We start from the raw sequence: 15,758 nt of genomic DNA, 5'->3' as shown, positions 1-15,758 counted from the left end.
CCAGAATCCTCCCTCTACCACTGCCCCTGGCTTTTATTTTTTTTAAATACAACAGAAAATTTATTTCTTGCACACATGAAGTTCACAATGAGTGTTCCTAAGGGCAACTGGCTCTCCTTTAAGATGGACCCAGCCCACCTTGTGGTTCTTCCATCTTTAACACATGACTTTGAATGTTGTTGTGTTTACTTACATTCAACCAGAGAAAGAATAAGTGCATAGGAAAAAGTTTATGGAGCAGTTCTAGAAGTGGCATATATAATCACCTCATTTGATTAGAATTCAGTCACCCAATATATTTAATTGCAAGGGAGGCTGGAAAATGTCCATCTAAAAGCCCAGTCATTTTGTCTCTGCCACGATTGATCTCATCCATGATATTTCCCACAATGTCATTCTCAAAAGGAAACTGGAACTTTAATTTGGGGTTGACATTACTTTCTTTATTTGGTTCTTTCTGACCTAAAAGATGGAAAGAATAAAAACAGGCCCTGGAATTATTGACTTTCTCCACCTGTTGCTTTCTCTCTCCTCTGCTTCAGAGTCAGACTTTAGAAAAAAAAAACATCCACGTTTGCCCTCCCAATCCATCAGTATACCCCAGTTGGATTCTGGTTTCATCACTTTCCCCAGAAGGTTTTTGCTAATGTCACCAGAGGCCTCTAGTCACCTAAAGAGAGCAGCTGCTTTTCAGTCTTCACCTAAATTGGCTCCTCAGCAGCATCTGGCACCATTCCCCACTACCTCCTCTTTTCTCTGCTCTTCTCACCCAAAGCTCCTGGGTAGGACCTCTTTCCTCCCTATACTCTCTCTAGGGCTCTCCTTCAATCCTGTTGCTTTGTTACCACGTACATACACACAGTTCATTATTCTCTTCTCCAGCCCAGACCTGTCCACTAAACCTCAGCCCTATTTGGACAATTGCCTACTTATGACCTGTCTTTACAGCTAAGAGATAATTCAGACCAAACACATCTAGAAGCACACTTTTTATCTCTGTCTTCTTCCTTGACTCTAACCCTCACCAGCCAACACACTTTCAAGTACCTGCAAAGGCAGTAATTTGGGGCTCTTCAGTTACGTTGGTTACACAGGCCAGAAACTGAGCTGCACCTTTACTTCTTTCACCTCTCACACCCACGCCAACACTAAAGCCTGTTGACTGCACATGCACAGTAGTTCTTAGGTGCATTTTTTTTTCTCACATTCACCTTCACTTCCAACTCTGTTGCAACCTGCCAGCATTTGTAGTACAGACTACTAAGAAAAGCTCCTGTATCTATCTACTGCAGCCTCTCTGATCAGATGGAGGATAGTGCTGTTCACAAAATGCAAATCTTATCATGACATAGCAAAGAAAATTTGGCTCAGCATTGTGACTTGACTTCTTACCTTTAGCTTCATCTCTCACCATGCACCCCACATCTACCCACCTCTTTCTACCCCTACTCCTTCCTATCTTCTGCTCCTTCCATACAAGACCTTGCCTATGCTGTTCATCTTACTGAAAAGCACATGTTCCAACCTTCTCATCATCTACTCTTATTCCCCTTAAATGGCTAATTGTCACCTCTAGGAAGTCATCCTCACTTCCAGTGGTTAGCTCAAATGTCCCTGTTATGGGCTCTCCTAACACCTTGACCCTCTCTTCTGAAGTTATCAATTGCAACTTGAGGCTTATTTGTATAATTATTGGGTTGAATCTGTAAGCAACATAGGAACAGAGGCTAAGTCTGTTTTGTTTGTTACTGTATCCCCCACTCTCAGCTTATACCTGAATATATAAAGTGTCAGAGCAGCTAAGATATATTGACATATGTGCCAGGTACTGTTCTAACTGCTTTGCATAGATTGTTCTCATTTATATACTCCAACAACCCTGCAAGGAAAATACCATTATTACCCCTCCTCTTTAGAAATGAGTAAATGAAGACATAGATAATTTGGGCATAATCATTTAGGTAGTGAGAGACACAGCTGGGTTTCATTCCCAGATAGACTAACTGCACAGGCCACATACCAACTGCTACACTGGAGGCAATACTATGCATATTTTCTGAATGTGTGAATGGAAGGTAAATAAAAATTCCCTCCCAGATATTTATGTGCATCTCACACAGACATAGAAGCTAGGTGTTTGTGCTCCCTACAGTGCTTTCTGGCTACAGAATTTCTGTGACTGGGGCATGAGTAGGGAAAGGGGAAAAGTTAGTCCTAACTTCTCCGAATTTCCAGACGAGCCAGAGTCTGAGCAGCCCTGAAGGTCCAGCCTCATCTCCCTGAAGAGAGCAATGGGAATCCTGCCACATCTTCACCTCCAGCCCAGTCAGGGCTGTGAATGCCTCCTCCCTTACTTCCTGTGCCTCTCTGTCCTGCCAATTACATCTTCCATAGTGCCTCCCTATTGCTATTTCTCCAAATACTGACCATTTTTCAAAGTCAAGCTTAGAGGCCACAGAGAATCTCTTGCTAATCAAACCATTTCTTTCAAACCTCCCCATTCTACTACTAATAAAGGTAATATAAAAACCCAAAATATAAGGTGGAATAGCACACAGGCATTGGAAGTATCTAGAGGCTACTGGAGGATGCTACCGTGATAGCATTATTTTTCTTATATTTTTATTTTTGGGAATACCAGGGATTGAACTCAGGGGCACTCGACCACCGAGCCATATCCCCAGCCTATTTTTTGTATTTTATTTAGAGATAGACTCTCACTGAATTGCTTAGCACCTCGCTTTCACTGAGACTGGCTTTTGAACTCACAAGCCTCTTGCCCTAGTCTCCTGAGCTGCTGGGATTATAGGCATGCACCACCGTGCCCAGCTGAAAATGAATCTTTTTTTTTAAAAAAATGGTTTTAGAGGAAGAACAAAACACAAGATGGTTAAGTTCTTCAACCCCTGTCCCATCATAAAAGGATTCTTAGGGTTATGGGCCTCCAATAGAAATATGCTATGCAGGAAGCAGCTTCAGCTCAGCTGGTGAACTGCCACAAGTCAGGAAATATAGAGAAGGACATAAAGCAGTGGAGCCCTCCACAGGAAAGCAGAAATGCACATTCCACCAGGAAAGTGCTGATATGGTGTTTCTGATCAGTTCCATGATTCACCCCATCCCTCAAGTCAAGGGCAGGTAAATAGAGATTAAACATTTATATCAAAACACCCAGTGCTCATATGCTTTCTCAGAAAAAAAAAAAGGTAAACATCAGTGGTTTTGAATGAATCTGCAGCCCTGTCATGCATTGTTTTGGTTTGATTGGTTTTACAAAGAAAAACCAAACAAACCAAAACAATGAGACAGATCTGACTATGTTGCCCAGGGTGACCGCATATCCCAAGTGATCCTCCTGCCTCAGCCTCCTGAGTAGCTGAGACTACAGATGTGAGTCACCACACCTAGCTATCCTGCAGTTTTTGATGTGTATAATCTAGTTTCTCCCACTCATTAAATCTCTTAACAGAACTTTGTGGCAAGAATATTTCTCCACTTTCTGTTGATATTGAGAAATCAACATGTGCTACCTGGAAACAGCTCAGGAAGCTAAATACCTGTGGAAATTCATGAAGTAATGATGTCTAGGACATATCACACACAGTCCTACGGTGAGGATGTCTTATTATACTTGCATAACATTTCCCTGCTTATAAAGCAATCTCACATATTTTTTCATTCACTTTTCACCGAAGTCCTAAGTCTCCCCTAGATGTCCTCAGTCTCCCCTAGATGTTCTCTGCTCACATAACACCCCAGGTATGCCCTCAGCAGAACTGTCTTTCCTGGGTCTAAGACAGCTCCGTCACTGCAGACTAATACCATGGGGTATTCTTATGAACACATCCCAAGGTTGGGTCATGGAATCACTGACTCCTCCTCAAGTGAAGAACCTGGGACTCAGGAAGTTGACAGACTTAACTAATCTGGCACTTTGATGAGCGCCTTGTAGATACATTCTGCTTTGGAGCCCTGTGTGGTCTCCCTCGCACTCCATATCTGCACAGCAGTAATTTTACCTGAGAGTTCATCAGGCGAATGGTAGTTTTCGTGCCCACATCTTGTTGGAAGTTGGCCGTGGGTGCCCCATTAAACCTCAAGACTGCATCATGACCATCTGTAAACCACAAGGAAATAGAAAAGATGTGATGAGTATAGCAAGATGCAGGAAGAGAGAAGGACAGGAGGGAGAAAGGCAGGAGGAAGGGGAGGGAGTGAGACAATACTGCCTCCTGATCTTTATCAACCTCGTGTTACACAGGGGGAAAAGGAATATTTGTGTGGTTCTCAGGTCAAGGCCGTAGATGGAGATGACTACTTATCTGCCATCGCTGCAAAATCTAGAGGGGTCCATACTATTCATTCATGAAACCCATCCAATGGCAGTAGTGTGCTGGGACATGGCAGGAAAGTGAACAGGGTCAGTGTGCTCTTTATAGTGTAATCACTACTCCAGGTATCAAAGGAACAAACCAAATGTTCTCTAGGTATTACCAGTGGATCATATTTCTATCCCTATCAGGAAAATAAAGACACTACCATATATGCAGTCTGTGTACAAGTACAAAGCAGCCAATGCACTCGGAAAAATGGGCAATGCCCAGCAAATGGAAGGGATTCACTATGGCATCCAAAACACCCCTAAGTGTCCCACTTGGGAACCTGAGGCCCATACAAGGGTCAAAAACCTGGTCCAGCAGAAATGGGACAGGAAGTCAGAATGCTAAACTCCACGTTTTGTTTTAATAAACACTTTGTCAGAAAGAATATACAATATTAAATCCAATCAAGATCAAACAAACCATCTCTAAAACACCTGATTAATTCCTGGGCCCTACCTCTTTGAAGCTATTTAAGCAGAGTTTGAAAGACTTGGAGAAGTTGACCAATCTGATGGGGGAGGGTGTTGACCTTTAAGAATCTTCCTAGCCCTGAGTCTCTGACATCTTACAAGAGCTCATCCTAACCTTACTTGATCAAGCAAGTTTGGGGTTCACCATCAAAATCTGCACCAGATTTGGGGTTCAGCCCAATTATCTATAGTCTCATTTTCTTCCATGTGTGCTTTTATGGGGTTGCTCTTTATCCACTCAGATGGGACTGGGAAACAAAAGACATTTGGTTCCACATAAAATGTTCTGGAAAGGGGATGACCACAAAGTTAGTGTTGGGGGGAACTTTCCTCTTTGTTTTAATACCACTGTGTATACTAAACCTCAGGAATGCAGTCACCTCCTTCAGGGAAACAACTTAGCCCTATCCCCAATCCCAGGATAAAATGTCATCCAAGTGGTTTGAGATAAGCACAGTCCAAATTTCATCAACCAAAGGGGAGGCACACTGGACAGCAAATAGGGCAGGAGGTATATCTTTATACAACTCAATTGCAACAAGATTTGTTGGAATCAGTCACTGGTTTCAAAAGCAGTCACTAGTAGTCACAAGAGATGCAGATCCATCAGAAACTGCACTTAGTCAACTTTGTCATTCCACAGATGAATAAATTATCAGTGAGAATCCAGTTAAGTAACTGAGAGTTTCATAAAAGGACTATTTACAAAGTCGTGGGTAGAGTTTAAGAAAATCGGCATGGAATAGACTGATCCCCAGAGTTGACTGCTGTACTACCCCAGGGATGGCTGCCATTACTATCCCCTATGTGTAATATAATACTAGGAGCAGAGACATGGGCTAAGGAGGGCCACTGTCAAGAGCTATGGTCTTCAGGAAAGGAACACAGCCTCTGCTAACAACCTCAGCCCGCAAGAAGGAGGCTGAGGTTGACGCCAGTGTGTATACTAAAACCTCAGGAAAGCAGTCACCTCTCTTTCCTCTTTCCTTTGGCTCTAGTTGGCTTGAAAGGGAACAGGAGAAGCTGGAGACTGACAGAGCTGCCTGAAAGGGGCTGCGATCTTCAGTCAAGGGTAGAGGTAACTCTGCAGGGCACACCTGGAGACACTCTCCTTCGCAGCTTCAAGCTGGAGCTTCTCCTGGCCAGTTCCAAATCAAAGCTAGTGGGAGAGGAACAGCCACTGACCCAATTTCAACTTCCAGGAAATAGATGCAGATGGGAAAGAATGAAGATGAGGGTGAAAGGGTAAATAGAGAATACCCAGCACAGAAGGCTGAGGATAGGTCCTTGAGGTTGACCATAAGCAAGGAGAATCTTTCGTTCATGCCTACTCTATGCCAGGCACAGTTCTGGGCACTGGAGACAATGGTTGTGAGAAAGAAAGACCTTACATTCTACTGCATGGAGAGATAATTAATAAATAGAACAACCTACGTGTAATATAAGTGTGACGAATAACCGACACACATAAAGTGAGTTGTGTGACACATAAAGTGAGTTCTGTGAGTTGTGTGAAGTGAGTTGAGCACTGAGGGAAACCCTTTTTGTTAGAGTGATGATTCAGGGAATACCTCAGAGCTGAGACCCAAAGGTTGGCCAGGCATGGAAAGGGCCCAGGGAAGTCCATCCCAACTAGAGGATGCCACAATTGTGAAAGTCAAGTCCTGTGCAAGGATTTGGCTGGAGATGAGTGAGTGAAAGGAAGAAATAGCAAGGATGCAGTTAAAGAGGTCAGCAGGAATCTGACAGTGCAGGGCTGGGAAGGCCTGGTGAGAAGGTTGGATTCAATTTTTCAAAACACAACAATAATAAAAAAAAATCATGAAAAAGGCCAGTGACTTGGTATCTTAAAGAAAAGGGGTGGGATCCTTGTTTGCCAAATCATCCTTTGCTATTGAAGGCTGCAGAACTTTCAAACTCACACAGCCCTCCAGGAAATCACCAAGAAAAATCTACAGCTAACAGGATCCCAGCAAATAAGTCAGACAAGCAGAAAACAGAAGCTACCAGTTCTCCCTAACTTAGAAGAGACCATAAAGAAGAAAAAGAAAGTATATATAAATGCATCACTATATGCATATGATATAATTACCTGTCTACAAAATTCAACCCAAACAGCTCAAGCTAGTAAATTCATAAATAGATCAAAATTCACTACCTCCAAGTGTAGTAACTAATTAAGTAAAAAAATATGATAAAAGAAATTCTATCACAATTTATCACTAAACATTTTTTTTGTATTTTCAAATTAGCTTTCAAAATCATATAACCTAGAAAATAATACTTTATCTGGGGTGCATGTGGTAAGGATTTTCTCCCAATTTGTAGGCTCTCTCTTCACATTACTGATTGTTTCTTTTGCTGAGAAGAAGCTTTTTAGTTTGACTCTATCCCATTTATTGATTCTTTATCTTACTTCTCAAGTAAGGAAGGGATCTTGTTAAGGAAGTCAAATCCTAAACCAACATGGTGAAGATTTGAGCCTACTTTTTCTTCTATTAGGTGCAGGGTCTCTGTTCTAGTGCCTAAATATACTATAGATACTCTTTGAAAATCTACTTTGAGTTGAGTTTTGTGCAGGGTGAGAGATAGAGGTTTAATTTCATTTGTTACAAGTGGCTTTCCATTTTTCCCAGCACCATTTGTTGAATAAGCTATCTTTTCTCCAATGTATATTTATGGTGCCTTTGTCTGGTATAAGATAATTGTAATTTTGTGGGTTTGTCTCTGTGTCCTCTATTCTGTATTCTATTGGCATATATGTCTGTTTGGTATCAATATCATACCATTTTTATTACTATGGCTCTGTAGTATAGTTTAAGTTCCAGTATTGTGGTGCCTCCTGCTTCAGTCTTCTTGCTAAGGATTGCTTTGGCTATTATGGTTCTCTTATTTTTTCAAACGAATTTCATGATTGTTTTTTTCTAGTTCTATGGAGAATATCATTGGGATTTTAATAGGAATTAAAATTAATTCTGTATAGGGTTTTTGGTAGTATGGCCATTTAAACAATCTTAATTCTGCCTATCCAGGAGCATGGAAGGTCCTTCCATCTAACCCAATCAAATAAATGGGCTAAGGACGACACTTCACAGAAGAAGAAATACAATTAATCAATAAATATAAGAAAAAAATGTTCAACATCTCTAGCAATTAGAGAAATGCAATCAAAACTACACTGATGGCTGAGGATACAGTTCAATTGGTAGAGTACTTGCCTCATATGCATATGCACAAAGCCCTGGGTTCAATCCCCAGTGCCACCAAAAAAAAAAAAAAAAGAAAAAAAAAAAGAAAGAAAGAAAGAAAGAAAGAAAGAAAAGAAAGAAAGAAAAAAGGAAAAAAAAAAAGGAAAAAAAAGCCTATGAAATTTCAACTCATTCCAGTCATAATGGCAAATATCAAGAATACAAGCAACAATAAATGTTGGCAAGGATGTGGGAAAAAAGCACACTCATCTCATACACTGCTGGTGGGACTGCAAACTGGTACAGACACTCTGGAAAACAGAATGGAGATTCCTTAGAAAACTTGGAATGGAACCACCATTTGACCCAGCTATCCCACTCCTTGGTTAATATCGAAAAGACTTAAAATCAGCATATTATAGTGTCACAGCCACATCAATGTTTAAAGCAGCTCAACTCACAATAGTTTACTATGGAAACAGATGTTGAATCTGTTTATTCATCCAACAGATGAATGAATAAAGAAAATATGATATATATGTATATATAAATGATGAAATATTACTCAGCTTTTAAAGAAGAATGAAATTATGGCATTTCCTGGTAAATGGATAGAGTGAGAGAATACATGCAAAGCGAAACAAGCCAATCCCAAAAACCAAAGGCAGAATGTTTTCTCTGATATGCGGATGGTAATACACAATATGGGGTGGGGGAGGGGTGGAGTGGGGCGGGGGCACTATGGAAGAATAGAGTACTTTAGATTAGGCAGAAGGGCGTAAAGGGATGGGGAGGGGTATGGGGACAGGAAGAATAGTAGAATGAAGCACACATTATTACCTTATGTACATATATGCCTGCATGACTGATTTGATTTTACAACATGTACAATCAGAAAAATTTGATATATCATACATATATCATATATGTATGATATATCAAAGTGCATAAATGCACTCTACTCTCATGCATAATTAATTAGAACAAATAAAAATTTTAAAAAATATATAACCACTTATGGAAGACTACATTCTAACTGTGGCAGGAGAAACTAAATATACTATAGATCAGGGTTAGGAAACCATGGCCTGCAACCAAATCTGGCCCACCCCTCATTTTTATAAATAAAGTTTTATTGGAACATAGCCAGGCCCTTTCATTTATTACTGTTGCCCATGGTTGCTACTGCACTACAACAGTAGAGTGAAGTACTTGTACAGACATTCTATGATCCTCCAAGCAAAAAACTCAATACTATCTGGCCCCTTACAAGCACAGTTTGGTGAATTCAGATATAACCAATCATATCCTTTGAGCAACTTAACACAAGGTTCTTCTCAGTTCTTCTCAGTTCTCACTCTGCCAAAGAATACTCCCCACCTCTACAGACTCTGATGCAATTGCTATTCCCCTTTGCCTTCTATCATGGTACCCAAATGAGTCTCCATAAGTCTCTCTCTGGCCTTTCTGAATTTTTCTACTTGTCCTTTGTTTTTTCCCTGTTCTTAAAATGTAAACCCTTGTCTAGGTTTTCTAATCAGTCCTCTTCCCTAGATTATAATTATCACATCACCTCATACAAATGACTCCTAAATCCAATCTCCAAACTGGACTCCTTCTTCAAAACCAAATATCCAACTGCATAGAAATCTACACAGAAAAATCCATTAAGACTCAGGATTCCCAAATGGAATCTGTCTTCCTCCAGAATCACACTCCTCTGTGATATGATTACCCTGTCCTAGGCTGGAAACTCTGGTTCCTGCCTCTTCTTCAAAGTCATTTTTAGTTTAGAAACTAAATTCTGGCTCTTCCGCCTCATGGTGCCTCTCAAATCAGGCCCTTTCTCTCCACAACCACTTCCACTGCCAGACAGGCCTGGCATTTCTTATCTGAGTATGACAATAGTCCCTAATGATGGAGAGATTAATTAACAGTCTCCATGGAGGAGGGGGGATTCATAGAGAAATGAGAGATCACTCCAAAGCACACACCATTCCATTCCCCCCTTACTCAAAAACCTTCCAGAGCTCTCTATGGCTTAAAGAATGAAACCAGAAGTCCTTATGGTGACTATTACCATGCTCTAAGAGCTGATCCCTGGCTATCTTTCTGGCCTTGTTCCTCATTCCTCTTTACCCACTGGGTAAATGAAAATAAAAATAAATATATAACCACTTATAGAAGACTACATTCTAATTGTGGCAGGAGAAACTAAATATTTCCTTCACATGCCATCCAGAAGGGATCATCTGTGATGCCCAAACACACTCTGCCTCTTTCCCTTTGCTTTTCACTTGTGCCTCAACTCAGCATGCTCTTCTCCTTCCCCCTAGGAGAGCAACAGGGGATGAATGCTTCCACATTTCTCATGAAGCTAGAATCATTGTGAGGCACAGGAGCAGAGGGGCTAAGCATGGATGTCTTTGAGTCAAATGACCACCATCAAACCCCAGTCTGCTGTCAACCAGTAGTATAAATCTCCTGAGCCTCCATAGTTGGCTCATCAGCAAAATGGGAACAATAACCTAACATGCCTCTCAGGACTGCTGGGAAGATTAAAAAAGCAGCCATGTTGGACTGGGGATATAGCTCAGTTGGTAGAGTGCTTGCTTTTCAATGTACAAGGCCCTGGGTTCGATCCTCAGTATTTAAAAAATTTTTAAAAAGGCATGTTGAGCACAGTGTTGAGCAGGTGCACAGTGAGTGTCTCTCCTACTGGCAATAGCATTTTAAAAATATGTTATTGTTTGAAGTGAAATTTCCAACAAATCTAAATATACTATACATGTGTAAGTAAGCTATCAAAAATAATTAAAATTATCAAGCCCATCATTGCCTGGTTTGTAGGACTGCTGGAGATAATACCTTACACAGTCTCTCTAGTAAACAATCGTGAAATGGACAAAAAAAAGTTAAAATAAAAATAGCCACAAAACTTATCTTATTTGGGTCTTTTAACCCCATTCCTGAGGTTATTTTCCCACTGGAGGACAGTAGTAGTTCCTTTGATTTTTCTGCACAAAAAAACTTGTTAGCAGTATTACTTGTAAGATTAAACAATTGGAAACTAAATGATATAGTCAACAGTTGGGAACAGGCTTAAAAAACTCCAGCAGCAGTGGGAAGTCCATAGTACCTGGGATTCATGGGCTTCACCAAAGGGTCTTCCCTTTCCCTGCTCCTCTGTATTCTAAGCTCCTATTTGGTATGATTGATGAATTCATGAATTAAAAAAAGTAAATGAATGAATGCCTTAAAATATTTGTTAAATTAAATGCCCATAGGATATACACTATGAAAGTCAGAATATTTGAAGTCCAACGTACAATGTTATATCTCAGGATCAAAATTTTTCCATGGAACTTATTTGAAGTTGTCAGTATAGTGTATACAAGATTATTTCAATTAACATTTATTGTAAGTTTTTTCAGACTTTTAAGGAGTTCATAAAAATAAAGAATATGGTTACAATTCACAGAGAGACCAGGCTCTACCTTAAACTTCAACCCAATCTTAACCAGGTAGACAATGATAACGTCACAGGAAGAAGGACCACCTAAGATCTGGGCAACTCTGAAAATTATCACTTTGCATTAAAAATGAGAAATACAGAAAGAAATTTGGTGCTAGCATGGATGAACATGAGCAAAAACATTTAATTTTGAGAAAACAAAGTCCAAAAGAAACCAAAAAGGCTAAGGTCCAAGTTGGGGTGGGGCTGGTCATCTTGGCAGCCTTCATTAAATAAGCACTGCCTATTTGGGGAGGTAGAAAATGTGATCTCACCACTTTTTTCTGCTCTAGAGAATCCAATTGGCATCTCTACTTCTTCTGTGAGAGACCATGCTCTAATTCAAACCGTTTTTCCTGGCAGTCAGAGGGAGGAAATAAAAAAGGATTTGCATTTCTCTAATTGCTAGAGATGATGAATATTTTTTTATATATTTGTTTGAAATAAGGAGGCTAATTCATAGTGGGGTATGGAGGGGGAGCATGGGAGGAATGGACAAACTCTAGATAGGGCAGAGGGGTGGGAGGGGAAGGGAAGGGCAGGGGGTTAGCAAGGATGGTGGAATGTGATAGACATCATGACCAAAGTAGATGTATGAAGACACAAATTGGTGTGAACATACTTGATATACAACCAGAGATATGAAAAATTTTGCTGTATATGTGCAATAAGAATTGTAATGCATTCCACTGTCATTTATTTTTAAAAAATTAAAAAATTTTTTTTAAAAAAAAAGGAAAAGGAGACATATGACCTCACCTGCTCCAGTACCTCCAGGCTAACTGAAGAGCAAGCCTACCTGGGTTTTGCTCTCTTTATAGCCTGATTCATTTCACAATAATGGAAAATATTTTATCTCAAAATAAGAGAAATAAGGGACTTTAAGTGAATCAGTAACTCTCTGTTGTGTAAGTTCACCAATATGGGTGGACTTCCTTTATTCGCTGTAACAGGTTTCAAGAAAAGTAAACTGATATATTTTGACCAGTACTTTTGACCAGTTTAACTCTTAAACCATTTTTTGGGTCACAGAGCCCTCTGAAAATAAATGTAACCTATAAACCTCTCCCTGGAGAAATGCACAGAGACTTGGCACATACACACACATTGTATACTCCATGAATATTTTTTTGCATGGAATTTAGGGATTTATGAACCCCCTGAAGGTTGCCCCAGCCCCCAATTCCTGCTCTTATTACTTTTTTCCCCAAAGAGAAAAGTTGAAAATTACCCAGGTAGTTGAGGCCGAAACAGTCCTCATGAATTGCATAAAATAATAGAATTTGAGAACCTACGAATGCAGGTCCTTGCTTCAAAGGTTTTCAAATTGTTGCTTATAGATAGCAATCGAACACTTTACAAATGAAATACTCTGCAGAACACCAATATTTGAAAGAGTTAAAAATAAAGCTACTCTTGGTGATAAAGATGCTAGGGGACTTGGATTCCCATCTTTTCAAATATCCCTCTGGCACTTCCAACTCCGAGAAAGACACTTGAAAACATCACTCTGGGCTGGCTCCAATGGTCCATCAAGCCACCCTTGGGCCCTTGTCTCCAGGACTGTTAATATGCCCAGGCACTGCCTGGGAGCATGGGCTGTTCAGAGAACAATCTTGACATACCTATTTCTTGACCCAGTTGGGAGGACTTCAGAGATCCTGCTGATGAGACAACAGCACATTTGTGCCATGGCCCAGCCTTGGTCCTGATGTTCTCCTTGGGCAGGTAGCCCTCCCAGTCAGAGGTGTTGAAGGGAAAGTCTGTGGCCTCCACCATGGATACGTTCACACGGTCCCGAAGGTAGCAGCGCAGGGCATCTGCACTGTACTTGACACCTGGCCCTGGGCCCTTGTAGGACACTTTGTACTTGTTCATATTCAGATAATTCTTCAAGATCTTTTGCAACCTGGGGATAAGATTTTTTGATGAGCTTTCCTTGTTCCACACTTGGAAGGAGGGTTGTGGATTGGACTTGGTGGAGCCCTTGGGACCGCTGAGGGCCTGGCTGTTCTTCTGTGGGTCCTGAGTGTTGTCTGAGGACACAGACTGGGAATGAGACCCCATGGTTAGTTTCCCCAGAGTCTTCAACACCTGGAATTCCTTGGTTTGCAATTTAAGAGAATCATAGTAACTTCCTTTCTTTCTTTCCTTCCACACACAGATGACTGCAAACAGGAGAAAGGCCACAATACAGCAGCTGAATTTTTTCTTCATGTTGGTGTGAATCATAATGAAAGTTGTGTTCAGGGAAGCCCCTCTGTTTTGAGCAGGAGAACAAATCTAAAAAGAGTGGGACAAGGAAAAAAAAAAAAAAAACGATGTAAAGAACATTCATAAGTGTCACACAGCCAGGGACAGTGGCACACATTGCAATCCCAGCGACTCAGGAGGCTGAGGCAGGAGATTGCAGTTCAAAGCCAGCCTCAGCAACTTATCAAGGCCCTAAGCAATTTAGCAAGACCCTGTCTCAAAATAAAAAGGGATGGGGATGTGGCTCAGTGGTTAAGTGCCCCTGGATTCAATCCCTAGTACCAAAAAAATAAAATAAATAAATAAAATAAGGCACACAGAGGATGATGGGCCAAGCATTTAGAATATGTGAATTCTAGTCCTGCTCTACCTCCCACCAACTATGCAGCTTTAAACAACTCTATGAAAAATTCAGCTTTCATTTGGGCTTTAAATGTACACAGCACTCCCTTGGACACTCCCTCCTTCCTCTGTGAACCCTAAATGCTTTCTATACCTTCCCACCTTTTATTTCTTTCTTTAAAAATTTTTTAACATTTATTTTTTAGTTGTAACTGGACAACGATATCTTTGTTTCATCTATTCATTTTTATGTGGTGCTGAGGATAGAACCCAGGGCCTTGCACGTGTTAGGCAAGCATTCAACCGCTGAGCACAATCCCAGCCCCCTACCTTTTATTTCTACACCCTGAGTCTTTGTCTCCAGTTGCCTTATCTACGTCCTTCGAGAAGCTTCATGCTTAGTTTCTTAAGTTCGGGAACCACATCTTGTGCACTTGGTTCCTAGAACCTTATACTATCTATTAGATGAAGGCATGCACACTTAAAAAAAAAAAAAAAGAGAATAAAAAGAAGAGCAAGATGACTGGTCTATATCACAGAACCTGGAGTCTAAAATCCTCGGTGCTCTGGCGTTATTTTAAAATAGCTAGAGAAAGACCTCTTGCCATGGATGATGCTACAGATTTGTGGTGTATCTCTCTAAGGACTGTGATGTTGAACTCCCATATAAAAATAAAAACAAGGGTTGGTTTCACAACATAACACTCAGTTTTGTGCGGTACACTGCAAGAACAGCACTCTTAAGACACGAAGTCAATTAACTCACTTCATAATAGAGAAGAAATCTTGATAAGGTAGCAGACGTGTGGCAAATTAAAGAAATTGAAACAAAATTTCATTAAGCACAATAGATATTATTGAATTTCACTCTGACCAGAATCACTGTGATATATAACTGAAGAGAGCACCATACATATCAGAATCTAATACAAAGGGCTTCTTCTGAGCCATGCAGATGGGCTCTGACCCATCATCCAGGAAGGTGTTATAATCTCTATTTTTATAGATTAGCAGCAATCTGAGGCTCTGAAAGGTTAAGGGAAGTGCCCAGGATCACAAGGCTAAGGAAAGGTTCAAATTGAAGTGCATTTGATTCCATAAGCCAAGCTCCTTCTACTATATCTTGCACAGAAGTGTTGAAAGTTCTAGAAAGTGGGCCTCACTAAGCAAACAGAGCCAATTCATTTTCTCAGAATTTATTGTGCAACTGAATGGAAGATAGAAGCACTTTGAACTCAAACACTGTGTGTATCTTTTGGAAAACATTAAATTCTCTCCTCAATTACTGGATTTATTTACCATAATAAGTCAAAGCAATTGCCCCCAAGGTTTTGCTAATCCACAAGGAGTCTGGAGTCCCTTCTCATGAAGACTGCTCCTAAGGACATTAGGGATTAACCAGTAGGAAAACTGGATTGGGAAAACTGGATTGGGTACCTGGCTTCTTTTTTCCATTCTTGTTGATGTAGGGCAAATGAATATCTCTGCTCCTAAGTTTTTATAGGATATGTATTTTTGCCCACCTCATTCATAAAAATTTGGGAGGACCAAACAAAAGGAAATGTTAATGAACTTGGAAGTAGGTAAGAAAGGCAGGCGAGGTATTCTG

The 15,758-nt window shown here is 40.5% G+C and overlaps 1 protein-coding gene across 2 annotated transcripts in view; it reads right to left on the bottom strand.

The window, feature by feature from the left end:
• The window catches only part of St6gal1 (ST6 beta-galactoside alpha-2,6-sialyltransferase 1), a 139,353-nt gene that overhangs the window by 23,258 nt on the left and 100,337 nt on the right, over positions 1-15,758 (bottom strand). For both annotated transcript variants that reach the window (XM_005330992.4, XM_021730321.3), the window contains exons 4-5: positions 13,180-13,837; positions 4,020-4,117 (exon numbers count right to left, since the gene is read on the bottom strand). In XM_005330992.4, coding sequence (XP_005331049.1) covers positions 4,020-4,117; positions 13,180-13,786 — 705 coding nt within the window. In that variant the 5' untranslated portion in view covers positions 13,787-13,837. The remainder of the gene's footprint in view (positions 1-4,019; positions 4,118-13,179; positions 13,838-15,758) is intronic.

Source organism: Ictidomys tridecemlineatus, chromosome 3 (assembly GCF_052094955.1).
Source record: "Ictidomys tridecemlineatus isolate mIctTri1 chromosome 3, mIctTri1.hap1, whole genome shotgun sequence".
NCBI lineage: Eukaryota > Metazoa > Chordata > Mammalia > Rodentia > Sciuridae > Ictidomys > Ictidomys tridecemlineatus.
Note: the sequence above shows the minus strand (reverse complement) of the source record. Positions and strands in the feature narration are given on the sequence as shown.